The sequence below is a fragment of the Peromyscus californicus genome, unplaced genomic scaffold (genome assembly GCF_007827085.1).
Source record: "Peromyscus californicus insignis strain IS unplaced genomic scaffold, ASM782708v3 Scaffold_4__1_contigs__length_199733344, whole genome shotgun sequence".
NCBI lineage: Eukaryota > Metazoa > Chordata > Mammalia > Rodentia > Cricetidae > Peromyscus > Peromyscus californicus.
This window is the reverse complement of record NW_026294562.1, coordinates 135,896,372-135,914,452: the sequence shown is the minus strand read 5'-3', so window position 1 is coordinate 135,914,452 and position 18,081 is coordinate 135,896,372. Positions and strand designations below refer to the sequence as shown.

The 18,081-nt window shown below is 45.7% G+C and overlaps 1 protein-coding gene across 1 annotated transcript in view; it reads left to right on the top strand.

Annotated features, from left to right (window-relative positions):
- Positions 1-510: 510 nt before the first annotated feature.
- The window catches only part of Chsy1 (chondroitin sulfate synthase 1), a 73,233-nt gene continuing 55,662 nt past the window's right edge, over positions 511-18,081 (top strand). Inside the window, exons 1-2 of the mRNA XM_052713393.1 lie at positions 511-856; positions 16,295-16,790. Of these exons, the coding sequence (XP_052569353.1) occupies positions 540-856; positions 16,295-16,790 (813 nt within the window). The 5' untranslated portion in view covers positions 511-539. The remainder of the gene's footprint in view (positions 857-16,294; positions 16,791-18,081) is intronic.

Here is an 18,081-nt window from a genome sequence, read left to right as displayed (position 1 = left end):
CGTGAACTGCCCCCCATTCACTTTTGCGCCAATCACGAGGCGCGGACGGATCCCGAGAGGGGCCACGGCACGCCGCCGGCGGGCCGCTTCATAACGCGCGGTGCGTGACGTGAGGGGCTCCTTTGCAATGGCGCGCTAAGCCGGAGGATGTGCAGCTGCAGTGGCGGCGCAGGGCACCGAGAGGGCGGGCGCAGCGCGAGCCGAGCCGAGCCAGCCGGGGGACGCGAGCCGGAGGGGCCGCCGCCGCCGCCGTCGTCGCCTCGCGCCGGAGTCGCCGGCCGCGCGCGCGGGGCATGGTCCCCTCTTAAAGGCGCAGGCCGCGGCGGTGCGGGCGGGCGCGCGGAACAAAGCGCCGGCGCGGGGCCTGCGGGCGGCTCGGGAGCCGCGATGGGCGCGGCGGGCCCGCGGCGGCCTCGGCGCTGCCCGGGCCGGGCCTGGTGGCGTTAGGACGGGCTGGCCTCCGCGGGCGGGGGCGGCGGACTGAGGGCGCGCGGAGCCTGCGGCGGGGACAGCGGCCCGGCGGGCGGAGGGGCGCGGGCATGGCCGCGCGCGGCCGGCGCGCCTGGCTCAGCATGCTGCTCGGGCTCGTGCTGGGCTTCGTGCTGGCCTCGCGGCTCGTCCTGCCCCGCGCCTCGGAGCTGAAGCGTGTGGGCCCGCGCCGGCGCCCCAGTCCCGAGGGATGCCGGCCAGGGCAGTCGGCGTCGCAGCCCGGCGGGGCGCGGGGCGATGCGCGCGGGGCGCAGCTCTGGCCGCACAGCTCGGCCGCGGAGGGCGTCCCGCGCGACAGGAACTTTCTCTTCGTGGGAGTCATGACCGCCCAGAAATACCTGCAGACCCGCGCCGTGGCCGCCTACAGGTGAGCCCCTTTTTCGTGGACACCATCTCCGGCATCATCCGGCATCATCCGGCATCCCCGGCGGGCGGGCGGGCGGCCTGAGGGTTCTCCCGAGGCTTCCATGGAAGGTGCCGGCGACTCCAGGCACAGGCAGCCCGGGTTAGAGGAGGTTAGATGGTGAGAGCTACGCTCAAGGACAAGGCTTTGGGATTAGATGGAGTAGGCTGGCTTCTCAGGGTGTGCCTTTCACCCTGATCCCCTGCAAGACGCATAAGCTATCTATGTCCAGGACTTCTTTGTTGAAAGGAACGAGTCTCTCCCATAAGGTGATGGGAAAAATTCGGAACGTTGTACCTGCGATAGTGGAGGCAGAGGTTATAATTTGAGTCTAAAATAGGCACTTTGTCCTTGCAGAGGGAGAGCCTGCCTAAATTAACCTGGCTAGGAGTCTTCCATGCCACACTTTAAGGTTTTCAGAGTCACTCCTTTTAGTGAGAGTGCCCACTCTGGTTCGTTAAGTAGAGAGAACGAATCTTGAGGAAAAACGGCATATTGGATAGGTTCAGTCAAGGCAAGACCACATTCTGGTGATCCCTCGCTCCGTTACAGAGGTGTGTGCATGTTCGGAAGGAGCTGGGCCCTAGTAAGCCAAATGAGTCCTAGAAGTGGCTGCGATCGATCGTGTTCAGGATTAACAAAGGGATTAGCCAAAAGTAGCCTTTAGAAAGGAGATGCTTTGGGAATGGAGGGCATGGTTAGAAATGCGTCTGCACTGGAGCGAACCTGAAATAGAAGAAGGGTGTAGACTCGAGCGAAGGGATTCGGTGGAATTTTGTGTGTGTGTGTTTGAAGTACAGAAACCTTTACTGTACGGGTGAAGTCGAGTTCCTCCAGGCACAGAATCAGTGACAGGAAGGGTTTCAGAGCACAGCTGTTCTGGAGCCAAACGTTTTGAGCAAGGCTGCACTAGTTGCTGTTTGTTTTAAATTTATAACCGGTACTTCTATAACTTTGGCTTTTAAGTCCAGTTTCTGGTCTAAGTTTTCAGGCAGCAGACGGTGTAAGGGAACAAGCAAAGCCGGATCTCTCCCGTTCTTTAAGCCAAGTGAGGGATTGAGGAAAAAGGTGAAAAGGCTCTGGAGAGTGACCAGAGACTGCCTTTGAATGGCTTGACCACCAGTTCCTACCGCTCAAGTCAAGAGGCTGTGTTCTGCCAAGAAAGGTTCTGAGTGGCCAGGGAAGCTTAGAGTGCAGGTGGCTGGCTGGCTGTGCGGACTAACAGAGCGGTGTAAGGACCAGTAGGTCAAAGTTCACTCCCAGATGTCCTGTGGTTTAATATCTTCGTCAGAAGTTGACGGCAGATGTGGTAGCACAGGTCTTTAATTTCAACACTTAGAAGGCAGAGGGGGTGGATCTCTGTGAGTTCCAGGTCAGCCTGGTCTATGTAAAGTGTTCCAGGCCAGATGTGACCAACCGTGAGACCCTGCCTCAAAAAAAAGAAAAAAAGAAAGGACACCCCACTCCCCACCCCCACTCCCCACCCCCACTCCCCCTTGGAAGGCTCAGTAGGTAAAGGAGATAAACCTCACAACCTGAGTTTGGTCCCCAGGAAGATCCCACATGGTAGATGGAGAGAACCACCTTCCCAAAATGGTCTTCTTGACTTGGACACCTGGGCCATCAGCTGCGTTGGCCCTCCCACACAACATACACCCAGTAGATAAATACATGTCCTTCCAGTAATACAATTAAATTGAGGAAGAACCCACTAAATTGTTTGACTTATGGTTTTGAAAATAAACTGCCAGTCAGTGACAGGTCACATGAAATCAAAACTCTGGAGACCATTACCAGAGTAGTTTGTTCAGACAGATTATCTGACTCCTAACTGCCCCTCATACATTTCGTGCTTATGAAGTCAGTGTACACAAATCAGTAGGGATCATCATGCCAGCGGTACCCAGGAGATGTAGTGTACACTAGTACTGCTGTTTTGTGATTGGCCGTGGTCTCCCAAAGCCCATCACGAAGCGCAGTGTATGTGGTCCTTTGCCTCCTTTCTTTAATGTTAAGATGTTCTCTTTGTCTGTTTGCTTTTAGGCAGTGGGGAAGTAGAAATGCTTTCTCTCGGTTTCTTCCTCTAACAAAGGAAGAGTCGTTTCCAGGAAACACTGCATCCACCAGTCATTTCTTCCCTGTTCTGACTTACTCTTTATCTGTGTTCTGAAGAAAGAGGAGCACAGGTCAGGGCCTCTGCCTCTCAGCCCTGTAGTTAGATTGACTAGCCTTAGGGAGCTTTCAGGAAAGGCCTGAATTGAGAGGGAGGTTATTGGGTTGTAAGTTATTATTACAGTTTTACTGTTCTTTGCAGCCTGGGCCAGAAGTCCACACTGAGCTCTTAACGTTGGAACATCCATGTACAGTACTGTGTGAAAATAGCTTGATTCTTGAATCTTGGAGCACAGGTGGAACCTGAGTTTGGAAGTGGGTGTGCTCAGTGTTATGTTTCTCCTAAAAAGTGAATTTGCATTTGTTTTTCTGTGTAGACCAAACTAGATTAAACTGAACCTTCCAGCCTTCTAGTGCTAGGAATTTTGGGCATGTGCCACCACACCTGGCTTATTCTTCCTCATAGGAAAGACTCCAGCATTGAAGAGGTGGAGGCAGGCAGATTAGAAGTTCAAGGCCAGCCTGACAACATGAGACTTTGTCTTTAAAAACCAAACAAAAGCTCCTTCAGATTGTTGTCCTCATCATCCCCCTCTGCCTCCAATTTAACAAAACTACTGCTTGACTTATAGATGAAGGAGATGCTAACATTTTCAGTAAGAGGGCATTGTGATATAAGATATTGAAAATGTCCGAATTTATGCTTTGGGACTAGTAACTAGCAACTTTTTCCTTCCGAGGATTGAGATCCAGGAGGGAGCTAAGAAGCCCTAGAAACATCCAGGAAGGTATGCTTGTCTGCACTGTAGTTACTTCAGTGTACTGCTCTGACTGTAGAAGAGCCCCATTAGTAGATACTCCCAGTTTATAGGCCTGCTGTACATACAGAGTGAGGCTGGCCCCACTGAGAGAGCCGGGCAATGATAGCTTATAGCAGACACAAAACATTTTTGAAAGTAGGCAAAATGAAACTCAAAGTGTAGCAGATAGAGACCAGCTGGAGCCAACTTTGGTTGATCTGGTGTCTGCCTAGCTGTTCTGCTCACAGGAGTGATCCTGACTCATTAAAACATTTAGGTGCACTTAGGTACAGTTCAGCTCTTTGTAAAGCAGATGGTCTACATGGCCCTTGTGGATCCAAAACCTGAGTCTGAGGGCACAGCAAGACAGATCTTTATTCTGCTAGTTCTAAGGGACAGGCTCTAAAAAGGGTCTGGGCTAGTGATGAGCACAGCAGAGAAAATAGAACATCCGGGCAGGGTGGTGTCCTGTCTGTATTAGATGGTTGAGAGGCTTTAGAGAAAGGGGCCATTGGGTCAGGTAGTGAAAGACTGTTGTGTGACTGTTACTGATAGACACATTGGCAAAGGGAAAGCTAGATGCTGAGAGGCAGAAGCCAGCTTGGAAAGGAACCCCAAGAAAGCCATAAAAGAAGGAGCTGGGTCTGATTGTTCAGACCCATGGAATTGTATTCCAAATGAATGGAAAAGCCACTTGAGGCTTTGAGCAGAAAGGGAGATGGGTAGCTGAGATTCTGTAAATAAATATAGAAAATAATTCACATAGACTCATCTGCAAAGTTGTCTATTTTTACTTCAAAATGTGATTCATATGTAGTAATTTGTTGTGCTAATTATCAACAGGTTGATTGGATGTCTGGAGTTACTGTGTTACATATTTTCTTCAATTTTTGTGTTTTTTCTTAGTTGTTTTTTTTTTTAAACATATAGAAGCTAAATGTTCAAATAATTCGACCTGTCTTTTCCTTTACTGTTACTATTTTTTTTTTTAACTTGTGTGGGTGTTTTGCTTGCATGTATGTCTGTGTACCATGTGTGTGTGCCTGGTTCCCAAGGGGGCCAGAAGAGGGCCTCAGATCCCCAGAGACTGGAGTTATAGATGATTGTGAGCTACTGTATAGGTGCTGGGAACCAAACCTAGGTCCTCTGGAAGAGCGACCAGTGCTCTTACCCACTGAGTGAGCTCTCCAGCCCCATTTTTATTGATTTGTTTTTTTGAGACTCATGTTGTAGTTCAGGCTGGCCCTGAATTACTAGTGATCCTCCTGTCCTTCAACCTCCTGAGTTCTGGTATTGCAAGCAAAAGTCACTATAACCTGGTCCTGATTTTCGATTTTCCTCCTTAAGTTCAAAGTCATCCTCAGCCCCTTTGAGTTTTCAAGTGAGAGGGGGTCTCACTCCCTTGTCCAGGTTGACCTTGAGCTTGCTTTAGCTTCCAGGTAGCTAGGATTACAGCCAGTCCCCTGAGGATGTTCTTAAAGGAAACCTTTCTTTTTCTGCTCTGCTCTGAGAAGGAAAAGAGCCCAAGCCGCATCGGGTGGCTTGTAACTGCTTCAGCTCCAGCCTCCAAGGAACCTGTGCTCATCCAGTTTAAAGTCTTTAAAAAGTATCTTGCTAAGTAGCAGGGATAATTTTGGAGTTTTCCTGCCTGAGCCTCTTGAGTCCTGAGATCACAGGCATGTTTGCTGGCATACCCAGCTCTTCTCTCCACCTCTCTCCCCAACCCCCACCCCCATCTGTTTTTAATGCTCAGGACACTGAGCTTCAGCTGGGCGGACTAAGCCTGGTCAGGAAAGTGCTTACAAGGTACAAGGCCCTGAGTTCTAGTCTGGGACTCAGGTACAGGGAGAGGACTGTATAGGATTTCTGGGGCTTACTGGACTGCCAGCTTAGCCTAACTTGTAAATTCCAGGCCAGTGAGACTGTTTCAGAAGCAGACAGCATTCTTGAAGACGATGCCTGTTTCCCAGTCACATACAACACACATGCACACGCACACGCACACACACACGCACACACGAGGTGAAACAGCACTGAGCTAACATAACATATCACAGTTATTTGGATCTTACTGACCATGTCCTAAAGATGGGAAACAGTCCGTCTCTTGGTTTCTTTTTTCCATCCTCCGAAGATCTGATTGGTTGTGTAGGGGTAATTAGCATTAGTGTGCAGATGAGTGTGGGAAGAGACACACTAGCTTTAGATACAGGACTCTTACTCAAGATAACTTTGTCAGTTAATGACCCTTCCTAATGCTTTGAAACTAGGCAGACTGTTCCTCTTGCCAGCCTTAATGAGCTGCTTCTTCCTACTATATCTCAGTAATTTCCTCACTTCTTGGGCTGAGTAAACTGTGTTTATCTTGAAACAGTTCAGTTGCCCTATTCCACGCAGTTCTGTTTGGCAAATACTAATATGGAAGGTGTTTACATGTAAAATCCAAATAATCAACTTTTAAGTGTACTTTGGAGCATAACTAATTTCAAGTTATGAATTACTCGTAGAAAAAGACTGCTGAAAGATGTGATCCTGAACTGAGTGTAGTTTTCTCTCTCATGGTTTGAAGATTTTGTGTGAGGATTGTGTGGTTGTCAGCAGAAAATGACACGTGTTCTTGTTCCACTGGCAGTCTGACTTTTTGCTGTCCAACTTTTTAAAAGTTGTTAGTTATTGAAAGATCACTAATACTGGACTTGAAGCCCTCCAGAGCCTAGTCTAGAAGAAATGAAGACAGTGTTGATTGACAAGGGCTCACAAGGTACCTGTTGGAAAGTGTGCAGAAGGGCTCACACTTGGTGCCAAAAGACGGATCAAGGGCGTTCTCACTCCCACTCCAGCCCTTTCTTCCCTTCTGAGCCTTGAAGGATGAGTAGAGTTTTGAAACAGAGACGATAGCAAGTTTTCTAAGTCATGAAGTAGCAGGAAATGGTAATGGTGGGTAATGAGGAAGGCTAGTTCCTTGGAGCTGGGCTGTGAGCCCTGGGCATGATGGCAAGGACACCGAGGGCCAGGCTGAGAAAAGGCACCTGCATGTTGTAGAGTGGTATAGTTAAGGGGAAGGTTTTTAGTGGAGATAGGAGAGAGAGAGCAGCCAGAGGCATCTGGAAGAGTCCAGAGCACAGAGAGAAAGGAGTAGACTGAACATGGCCAGCAAGACTGGACCTGGCCAGGACTATGGCAAGAGAGGAGATAGAAAATATAGAAAACACAGTCAGAGAAGCAGTTGGGGAGGGTGCTGTGAGACTAGCAGGGTTATAGAGAATCAGTAGCTGGGGGAGGGAAGCCTGTGAGCTGGAGGGAGTTTAGGACAGGGAAGGAGGTAAGAGGAGCTAGGATGCTAGCCTGGACTTTGAAATGTGTAACAGGGACTTGTGATACTGAAGGAGACTGGAGGCCACCATGAGCTTTCGATATGCTGATAGTCATTACAGGTAGCCATTTGTTCTTCTGCCAGAGGAAGGGAAATTGCTCCTTTTGGTAGAGGGGAACTCCCGGGGAATACTGGCTTTTATCTAACCACCAGAAATCCTCTTGTAGTCCAGGCTGAGCCCATTTCTGAGTATTTGGACTACCTTTTGGAGATTGGGGAATTGGAGTCCTTTGAACCTGACATGTACCAGACTCAGGAACTTGAGTTTTGTAGAGCCAGCAGTGGTATTTCAGCATGAGAGTAGCTTGACAGGATCTGTGTTGGAAGTCCAGCGATGGTCTTGCTATTCGGAGGCTTTGGAGGCTTTGTTAAGTTTGTTTCTGATGGTAATGGCCACAGGTAGGTGTGTGTGCAGGATCAGGATGGTAAGCAAGTCCATACAGGAGGGCTTGCCTTAGAGTTAAAGTTAAACCCAGTCATAAGCTGAAGGAGTTTTTATGTTGCCAAGCCAGGCAGACAACGGGCAAGTGGAAGTGGTTGAAGTGTGTGCAAGGCTGCCCTCCTTATCTGAGTGGACTGTTTCCTTGGGCTTATCAGTGCTCCTGTCCCCACTGTGAAAGAACTGGCGATAACCAGGAAGCAGGTGTGGGTGAGGTGATAGGCTGGCCACAGAGGCTGCAGAGTGGCACCTGTTCGTTCCGCTTGGCTCGTGTTCATTAGCTGTGGGTCCTTACTGGCCTGAGTTTCCCGTGGGTAGCCATGCTTCAGAGTCTTCCACTTGGTAAGAGTGAGTGGCTGCAGAGCAGCCTGTGATTGTTGACTCAAGGGTAGCTGGTAGCAGTTGATAAACAGGCTGATTCCAGGTAGCACCCCACAGCACCAGGACACTGAGCTACAAGAGTAAGCCCAGAATGGTTTTATTATTCACATAACTTCTCTGATCAAACTTTTCCCCTAAGATTTGAAAACTTACATTTTGTTTATGTATACTCCCCTACCCCCAGCAAAGACACTTATCGGGGGCTAATGAGAACTGTAGCTCAGGGAAACACATGAACTTGAAGTCTAAAGCAGCAGTACAGAAGTTGTTCAGAGGGTCTGTGGTGTTCTGCATTTTCATTCTTAGGTTTCAAAAAAGGTGTGTTGTGGTCTCTTGGTGAGTGTCCTCATTGTTGGTTGTGAACCTGGGCTCAGGACTGGCTCCTCTTAGTGCCTAATAGTTGGAAATGCCTTCTGGACTACTGTTGAGGTAGGAAGTTGTAATCCACCCTGGCAGCAGTTCAACTGAGCAGGTGTTCCCCTCCACCCTCTGCCCCTTTTTAGGACAAGATTTTGGTATATAATACAGCCAAACTGGTTATCTTCCTGCCTCAACCTCCCAAGTGCTTGGATTGTAAGGTGTGCATCACTTTGCCCAACAAAAATACTCTTTTATACTTGCTTTCCCAGCAAATCTATGTTTAAGGATCAGCAGTAAAGACTATAATTTAGCCTTTAGAAATAATTTCCTCACTCTTCTCTGTTATATTTTTCACTTATTTCCGTAATAGTTTGAGATTACTCATGTCTTAAGGACAGTAAGTCGGTTGACTTAAAAAGAGGAAACCATATGTCCGGAAACCATGTACTTACAGAGGTACTAAGGACATTTAAAGTAGAGTTCCTAGTACTGAGATAGAACCAGCTCTGGTCAATCAATTATCGGATGTCCTCTGCCTTGAGAGACAGCTGAGTCTTCACAGGTCGCTGTGATACTCTGACTGACAGCGGAGAACAGCATCTTCCTCCTATACATTCTCTGAGAGGACTGATTAAGACTGTTGCCCTGTCAGACTGTGCTTCCCACAGAGATGCTTTCCCTGCCTTCTTCGGTAGTGGGCCTGGAGGAGGATTTTCTCCTAGCACTTAGTATTTGACATAGTTTTACACTTAGCCCTCAGCAATAGGGCAGTTTCGTGACTTCTTTTTTGCCTCCTAGACAGCTTGTAGGTGAAAGTGGGCCACTGTTAGCACACATGGGTGACACGGTGGTCTCAGGTCTGAACAGGAGTTTGCTCCAGTTTGAGGGGCACCTCCTAGGAGTGCTTCGGCTGTCCCAGTTTGCCCTGGCACAGAACCAGGAGAGCCCCTTCATTCACCAAGATTTTGCCCTTGCTTTGCTCTGGGCTACCTCCTCTTCTCTCTCTTTCCTGTTGTTCTCTTGCTCATTTTCTCCTCATGCATGCATTTTGGTTACTTGATCTTCAATTCTGTAGCAGAAAGGATTATATACATTTACTAGCTAGTGTCCATCAATTCTACAAGGCATTCTGTCCTCCTCCTTAGACCCCAGCCACTTAGCAACAAGACTGAGGAGCAGTATCTGAGGGGATTTTAGCCTTTCAGACTTAGCACTCTGTAACCAGCAAGCAACATGTTTAAGAGTGAGTTTGTGGAATAGAAAGTCTCCCCACTTTTTTAATTACAAAAATTTGCATAACTATTAAACTTTAGAAACTAAAGGAGGAACTCAGTCTTATGCCACTTCTCTTTGATTTGCCTCTTGGATAAGGTTATTACAAAATAAACTGTTGTGTATTTCTTTTTTTCTTGTTACACAAAGCTTCCCCTGGGGAATTTTTTCTTGGTTCTAAAGATACATCTCTATTGTAGAAGGTGTAGAAAATAAAAAGTAATCTTTTCAAGGTTTCTTTTTACTCTTTTAGCAATTTAAACATTTTTTGAGATTATAACTATACCCTTTCCCCCTTTCTCTCTCTAAACCTCATGTACGCCTCATCTCTTTCAAATTCATAGCCTTTTTTTCCTTTAAATTGTTGTTAATGTGTGTGCATGCATGCTTGCATGTGTTCCTAAATACATAACTACAGCCTGCTCAGCCTGTATAATGTTACTTGTATGTACATGGTTTTAGGGCTGACCATTTGGTATTGGGTAACTAGTTGGTTTGCTCTTCTCTGGGGAAGACAAATTATTCCTGCTCTCAACATCCCTGAATTGCCTGTAGTTATTTGTGTAGGGTTGAAATACCCGCCCCCCTTCCATCATTCCCCCCAGTTCATGTTAACATAGCTATTGTTGTCCTTATTCGGGTCATGTTTAGACAGCCATGTTGGTAAGACTTTATTTTATGTGTGTGGGTGTTTTGCCTCAGTGCATGTCTGTATACCACATGCATGCCTAGTGCCAAGGAAGCCAGAAGAGGGGCCAGTGTTCTTTACTGCTGAGCCATCTCTCTAGCCCCAAATTAAGTATTTTCTAATTACCCATTTAGAAACAACCACCGTGAATACTTTAGGGTCAAGTTGTACATCATTTTGTGTATTTAGTAAGCCAGGATATATATGTATAACCTTCCCTGCCTTTTTAATGTGTGTGTGTAGGGAAATAGAGTCCAGGCCCTTGCACTTCCAGGCATACACTCTATCACTTGCTCCATTCTTAGCCCTTGTTGCCTGCTTTGTAAACTTAGGCATATGATATGGATGCTTACCCAGGACAATGTCTATATTGTAGATGCAGTTCTTCTTACAATGATATGGAGTAGAAGTGGAGACGGATACAAAGCCCTAACTCAACACAGGCATTCTTTGGCCAAGCCGCCAGCTGTCCAGCTGCACTTCTTAGTTGTGCTTTAATGTGGTCCAGGAGATAGCTTTTAGAAACTTGGGGAAATAGAAAGTTTCCTTGGCACTCTCGCGTTTCAGCTGTCTTATCTGGGCTGTAGAAGAGTTGGGTATCAGTCCATTGAAAATGGAGCTTTCTGGCAAGGACCTTTGCAAATGTTCTGTCATTTCCATTGAGAGCTCCAGGCAGCAAATGTGTTGATGGCCAAGTAGACATTTGCTCATGAAAATTCTGGAACTTGACCTGTTTTGATCACAGGAGGGCAGGCTTGCTTGCTCAGCAGCATTGCCTCCAATTTGAAATTATGAATGTCTTCCCTTCTTCCTCCTCTTCCTCCTCCTCCTCCTCCTCCTCCTCCTCCCCCCCACCCCTCAGGATAGTGAAATGAGTTATGTTCCAGAATACATTCACTCTGTGGAACCCTAATTGAAAAGATCATAATTTCTTAAGATTGGAGGGTTTGCAAAGAATTCATGAGATGATTTTCCTCAAACCACCCTTCAATTAGAATAGAAAAGACAACATGAGGCTTGCCCTGGGTTTCCCAAAAAGGACTGGATAATAATTGGGTGGGGCTACTGAAAACGCAGAGGAGCTCTTAAGGAGGGCTTGAGGTTGGATTGTCTCTTTTTAAAATTAATTGCTTTCTCTTCTTGGACAAATTACACCATTTCAAGTCACAGTTGAGACATTAATCGCATCCGTGACGGCTGTGTTACCAGTATGTTCTGCATGCATTCTGCCTGGGGCACTGAGAAACTGCGCCAGGCAGAAATGAATTTCCATCTTCAGTCTAATATGAAAGAGCCTAGTGTTTTAAGTAAAAATACTTAAAATTTACATTCTTATTAGATTTCTACCTGAAACAATGTCTGAAGTTGAGAGGTAAACACAATTCTAATACAGTACATGGCTTGAGGGTTTAGGTTTTTAGCCAGAAATGTGAGAATTCCTTTCCATACTGCCATCACTACAGTGCAGTCTTAAATCTGACTGGTCCATGCTCAGCCCACACTCTCCTGTCTCTTACTTCTTTCACTACCTTGTTTTATTTGCAAGCTTCCGCCTTCTCTAGGAAGTCACCCTCAGGCAGTGCTGAAAGTGGAGTCAGGACTCATCCCAGCAGTGCGCTTTAGAGCCCAAGCACTACACAGTGCCTGTCTCCTTAATAGGCTGCTTCTTTGAAGACAGGAATCACCTTAGCTGCTGCGTCTCCCCAGTAGCATACCCCTGGCTCCAGTATTTTCATGGCTTCTGGGGCTGGTTGCTCTAGTATTCCTTTGAACTTGGTCTGTTTAGTCATCTCATTCTAGTGCAAGGCACACGACTTACTAATGCTGATGGGCAGTTAAGTTGTTCAGTCATCTCATTTTAGTGCAAGGCACACGACTTACTAATACTGATGGGCAGTTAAGTTGTTTAGTCATCTCATTTTAGTGCAAGGCACACGACTTACTAATACTGATGGGCAGTTAAGTTGTTTAGTCATCTCATTTTAGTGCAAGGCACACGACTTACTAATACTGATGGGCAGTTAAGTTGTTTAGTCATCTCATTTTAGTGCAAGGCACACGACTTACTAATACTGATGGGCAGTTAAGTTGTTTAGTCATCTCATTTTAGTGCAAGGCACACGACTTACTAATACTGATAGGCAGTTAAGTTGTTCAGTCACTGTCCTTTTACATTCCGTCATAAATGATGCATATTATTTAGCTTTGAGTTACGTTTGTGTTTCAACACACGAGGCCTCTGACTTTTCCCTCTGAATAATTGTTTTCTTGTTTGTGCTTTGAGTAAATTGATTTTCTTCTTGTGCGAATTGTAGGGATATGGCTGGGCTGATGGACAGTTCCGTGAAGCTCATCTGGAAGTGATTTTTGTCCTTTGGCAAACACAACACACAGCATCTGTAAGCCACTCGCTGTATAGGCGGGGGCAGTTCTCATTCCATGTGTTCACTGACTTCTGTTATGTGCCAAACATTGCGATTATTTACATTTTCAAGGAATTAGTGTGACTGAAAGAAAACAAGGAAGCCCAAACGTTAGTGTGTGAGGAGAGCAGAATCAGGGCTCCTTGGCTTAAAAGGACCTTGTACAGGCATGATCACATCACGAGTACCTGTAGATTATCACACACTCTGTATGCATGTGCCAAAGGACTTGTCCCTTTATGGATAGAGTTGGCTTTTCCTTACATTAACTGTTCATCTATCCTGTGTTTATTTTAACCTTTTTGCTTAATTTTGCTTTTTGAAACGGGATCTCACTATGTTGCCCAGGCTGATCTCAAACTCAGTGGTCTGAAGTGGTCCTGTCCTACGTCTGCCTCCTGAGGAGGGATTATAGCCACGTGTTACCATGAATGTATGTTTTGGTTGGTTTTGGTTTTGGTTTTTTTTTACAGATTTATTTTTATTTTATGTGTATATGTGAGTCTGTCTGTCTGCCTCTCTCTCTCTCTCTCTCTCTCTCTCTCTCTCTCTCTCTCTCTCTCATGTGTGTTGGAGGCTAAAAGAGGATCCCTTGGAACTAGAGTTATAAACAGTTGTAAGCTGCTCTGTGTGGTGCTGGGAGCCTGACCTGATCCTCTGAAAGATAGCAAATGTGCTTAACTACAGAGCTATTTTTTCAGCTCACTATTTTTTAAAATTTATTTAAAAGAGCATATCCTTTGTGAAACTGAAATATAGTACCTGGTGTAGAATCTGTAATGTGGTAAGAGTTCTCTGTGACATTTGTTTCATGATTCTTTCTTAAAGAGCTGAGTGGCATAGAATTTCCAGATGTGTTAATATCAGTACGCAAGCCATTGGGACAACATTAACTGCAGTGTCTCACTCATTCATTCTAAGATGCGCTTTTCCAGACTCTGATGACCCTGATACAGGGTGCGGTTTCTAGTTTTTGATTGGCTTACCATTAGCAGTATTTGCTGCTGGTAAATGAAACAGTGACAGACCTTATAGTTGATACCTGGATAAGAGAAAACCGTATATATTCAATCCTTGGACTCTTTGAGAGGAATTTGATAGAAAGTTTTATGCAATTGAATGTTTTCCTCAATTTGAATGAGACAGTTTGGTTATTTTTATTCCCTACATCTTGATTAGGAAGTTAAATGAAAAGTAGTCTTTTGTTTTTGAAGTATCTCATTTAAAATTCTAAAAACAATTTTAGAATTTCAGTTTTGCAAGATGGAAAATGTTCTAGAATTGGATGCTGATGATGGTCATGCAGCACTGAGTGCTGAATACTGTTACCTGTGCACTTAGAGGTGGTTAGGATGGTGATTTCTGTGTCATGTGTGTGGTACTTCCAGTCTCCTGTACTATAGAGAAGTGTGAAAGTTATGTCTGCCATACCTCTAACTCTTCCGATTTCAGTTTCCCTACTTTTTTTTTTTCCTTTTTGGCAGAGTTGCCCTAAGTAGCCTAGACTGACCTCCAACCTGCTGTCCTCCTGTCCCACTCTTCTGAGCACTGGGATAATACTATATCTGGCCTAAAGTATTTTTTAATGATACTTTTCTCCTAGTAATCTCCATTAAGAATTTGTGTAGGTGTAGTTGGTCCAAGTCATCTTTTCACTGTAGAAATACAGTTGTACTGGTTAAGTAAATTAAAATTTATGAAGAACTTGGAAACTGATTGGAGGGAACAGAGACAGCGAGACTGGGAATTGAACCTCTGGCCTTGCACATTCTGAGCAAACACTCTACCACTAGTCTGTATTTGTAGTTCAGGGTTTTATTTTCTTCTCCTGGTCCTACATTTGACAGGGTCTCACTATATAGCCCTGACTGGCCTGGAAATTAGCTATGTAGATCAGGCTGACCTTGAACTTGCAGCGATCCAGAGTGCTGAGATTAAAGATGTGCACCATCATGCTAGGCCTTGATTTTCTTAATATTAAATTTATTACAAATTGAGCAGCTCTAATAGGGAAATTCAAAATGCTCTAAAATATGAGACTTTGAGAGCAGTGCTCAATTCTACCAGTGGCAGGTCTCAGGGCACTTGGCTGTTTGAATCAGGGGATACATACTGGTGAATCTAAACACATATTTTAGAATGTGAAAAACTCCAGATAAAGGATATTCAGCCTGTATTTTCTTTGTTCTCATGTTTTTCTGGGAAGTAGTCCATATAAATGAATGATTATAGCTAAATTACTTAAGTTCTTAGCAGTATCCTGAAGCACGGGGAAGGACATTATGATTACCTTAAATTAGTTCTTCGTAACTGGACACTTTGTTTCCATTTCATTGATTACTGATCTTCTTCGGTCTGGCCTGAAGCAGCGCCTTTTAAAACACAAACTACACCTCCGGTTTCTTTCCATTCCAGTCCGCACCCGGGATTCCCTTTTCTTCTTCTCCTGCGCTGTTCCCCTTGGTGCCTTCTGGGGCTGTCATACCATAGAGGACCCCTTCTCTGGTGGCTCCCACCTCTAGTTCAGTTGAGGTTTTCCTCCATTTTCCCACATAGCAAACTGTTGTGCTCTCACCCCGGGTCAGCCTTAGTGTCCTGGCATTTACCCTGCCTCCGGGAAGCATTTTCTGTTCTGGCTCCCCTCTGTCTGTGTGCTGCTTTCTTTCAGAACATGTTCATGCTGATAGTGTGTGCACACACACACATGTGCGACCCTCCTGACAATGTCTGTCTTGGGGACTGCCCCGACTCCAGCTGTGCTTCAGTTCACCATTGCATCTGTCTTGGGGACTGCCCCGACTCCAGCTGTGCTTCAGTTCACCATTGCATCTGTCTTGGGGACTGCCCCGACTCCAGCTGTGCTTCAGTTCACCATTGCATCTGTCTTGGGGACTGCCCTGACTCCAGCTGTGCTTCAGTTCACCATTGCATCTGTCTTGGGGACTGCCCTGACTCCAGCTGTGCTTCAGTTCACCATTGTATCTGTCCTGGTTGGCACTTGAGCTTGGCAGCAAGATTTGTTGACTGCAAAATTTGATTTTGTGGTCACTTATTTATTTATTTATTTATTTATTTTGCATTTTGTTTACTTTGTGGGAGTATGTGGACGTGTGCATGCGGGCTTGTAGAGGTCAGAGGACAGCTTGTAGGATTTGGTTCTCTCTTTCAACCACATGGGCCCTGGAGCAAACTCGGGTTGGTGATGAGACTTAGCAGCTTGCATCTTTACCACTTAGCCATCCTTACAAGCTGAGGAGCTTGTCAGTAGAAGTTGATGAAATCCAAAAGTTGACTGGCCAACCCAGAGCTTGTCTTAGCAATTTAATTATCAGTTGTAACTAAAAGTTAGTGATCCTTTAAGACTTCACCCTCCCTGTAGTTGGAGTTCTTCTGAAAATGAATCTGGACTTTGTAATACTCAGTGGGGGCTTCCGTTAGAAGAGGCAGGTAAACGCAAACCAGATGTTAGAAGCAGTCACACAGAGATTCAAATGAGTGGATAAATTCATTTCTGAAAACAACTATCCTCTAATCACTATTTATTTTATTTCCAGAACATGGTCCAAGACAATTCCTGGGAAAGTTGAATTCTTCTCTAGCGAGGGTTCAGATACATCTATACCCATTCCGATAGTGCCACTGCGGGGTGTAGATGACGCCTATCCACCCCAGAAGAAGTCTTTCATGATGCTCAAGTACATGCATGACCACTACTTGGACAAGTACGAATGGTTTATGAGAGCAGATGATGATGTTTACATCAAAGGAGATCGTCTAGAGAGTTTTCTGAGGAGTTTGAATAGCAGCGAGCCCCTCTTTCTTGGGCAGACGGGACTGGGCACCACAGAAGAAATGGGGAAACTGGCCCTTGAGCCTGGAGAGAATTTCTGCATGGGAGGACCCGGTGTGATTCTGAGTCGGGAGGTGCTTCGGAGAATGGCACCACACATTGGCAAGTGTCTCCGGGAAATGTACACCACCCATGAGGATGTAGAGGTAGGAAGATGTGTCCGGAGGTTCGCAGGCGTGCAGTGTGTCTGGTCATATGAGGTAAGAGCAGAATTCTTTACAGGGGAAAACCCATCAGTTTTGCTTTTGAGTTGGGGATCAATCATAGGAAACTAGCAATATGAGCCTCTTTAGGGTTAAAGTTGGTATAAATTATTAGTATATGTTTTAGCCTGAGTTTTAAATTTTTTAAATTCTTATTACCCTGATTTCCCCTGGCCTTTAGAGCATGTCTTCTGTACTTCTGATGTCTTTTTAAATAAATAACGGTACTCACGGTTTGAAGAAACCTAGGATTTACTGATGGTCATAGTGACATTTTCCCATGACACCTAGAACCATCTGGTTTCTGTTGATTCCACAAGACCTTCTGCAAGAGCATAGGATACTTCCTTTTTTCCCATTTCCCAAAGGCTTGCACTTTCATCTGGTCAAGATGACCTACACAGATCAGAAACTTACATGTTTTGAACTTATAAAATGGTTAGTGATGAGAAACTGGTCAGGAGCTTTTGGCTTTGCATTTGGAAGCTAGGGTTGTAGCACAGCAATATGGCATGTGCTTAGCATCCCTGAGGGCATTGCCAGTACCAAAAAGAAATAAGTGACTATTACAAACCTTGACCTTTTGTCTGTAAGCTTATGATACAGTCATTCCTTTCACATTAGGTGGCAGGCAATTCTGAGTTATTTTAACACATGAAACCTTTATGTGTAGATGAACGGTCTTATTAAATAAGAAACACAGAGCCAAATGCAGAGTTAATAGCCCAAGAGGTCAGAGCAATAGCCAAGAGCTAAAAACCTTACCCTTCACTGCCGCTGCTGTCCTAAAAAGCTACTTGCCTGTGGCCTTGTGGGCCCCAGGTCAGACCTGAGCTACCCTCAGCCAGTTGTGGTGGTGCACGCTGGTAGGATTTCCTGAAGGAGGCAGAGGCAGGAGGATCCCGAGTTTGAGGCCAGCCTAGGAGGCTTGCTAAGGAGAAACTTCGGCCGGGGCCGAGCCACAAACAGTGGCGGTGGAACTATGGAGACAGTGGCTACTTCTCTGAATTGCCGGCTCCTTCTCATCATGCTGGTGACTGTGGTGATGCTGCTACCTGGGATGAAAGGTTTACTGTTGCTTGTTGAGAGAAGAATTGCCAGAACCATCGTGTTACAAGAAAGCATCGGCAAAGGTCAGTTTGGAAAAGTTTGGCAAGACAAATGGTGGGGAGAAATTGCTGTGAAGATTTTCTCTTCTAGGAAAGAACATTTATGGTTCTGAGAGACAGACATTTATCAGCCTGTGATTACTCCAAACCACAGAGGAGACACACAAACACAAAAAAGT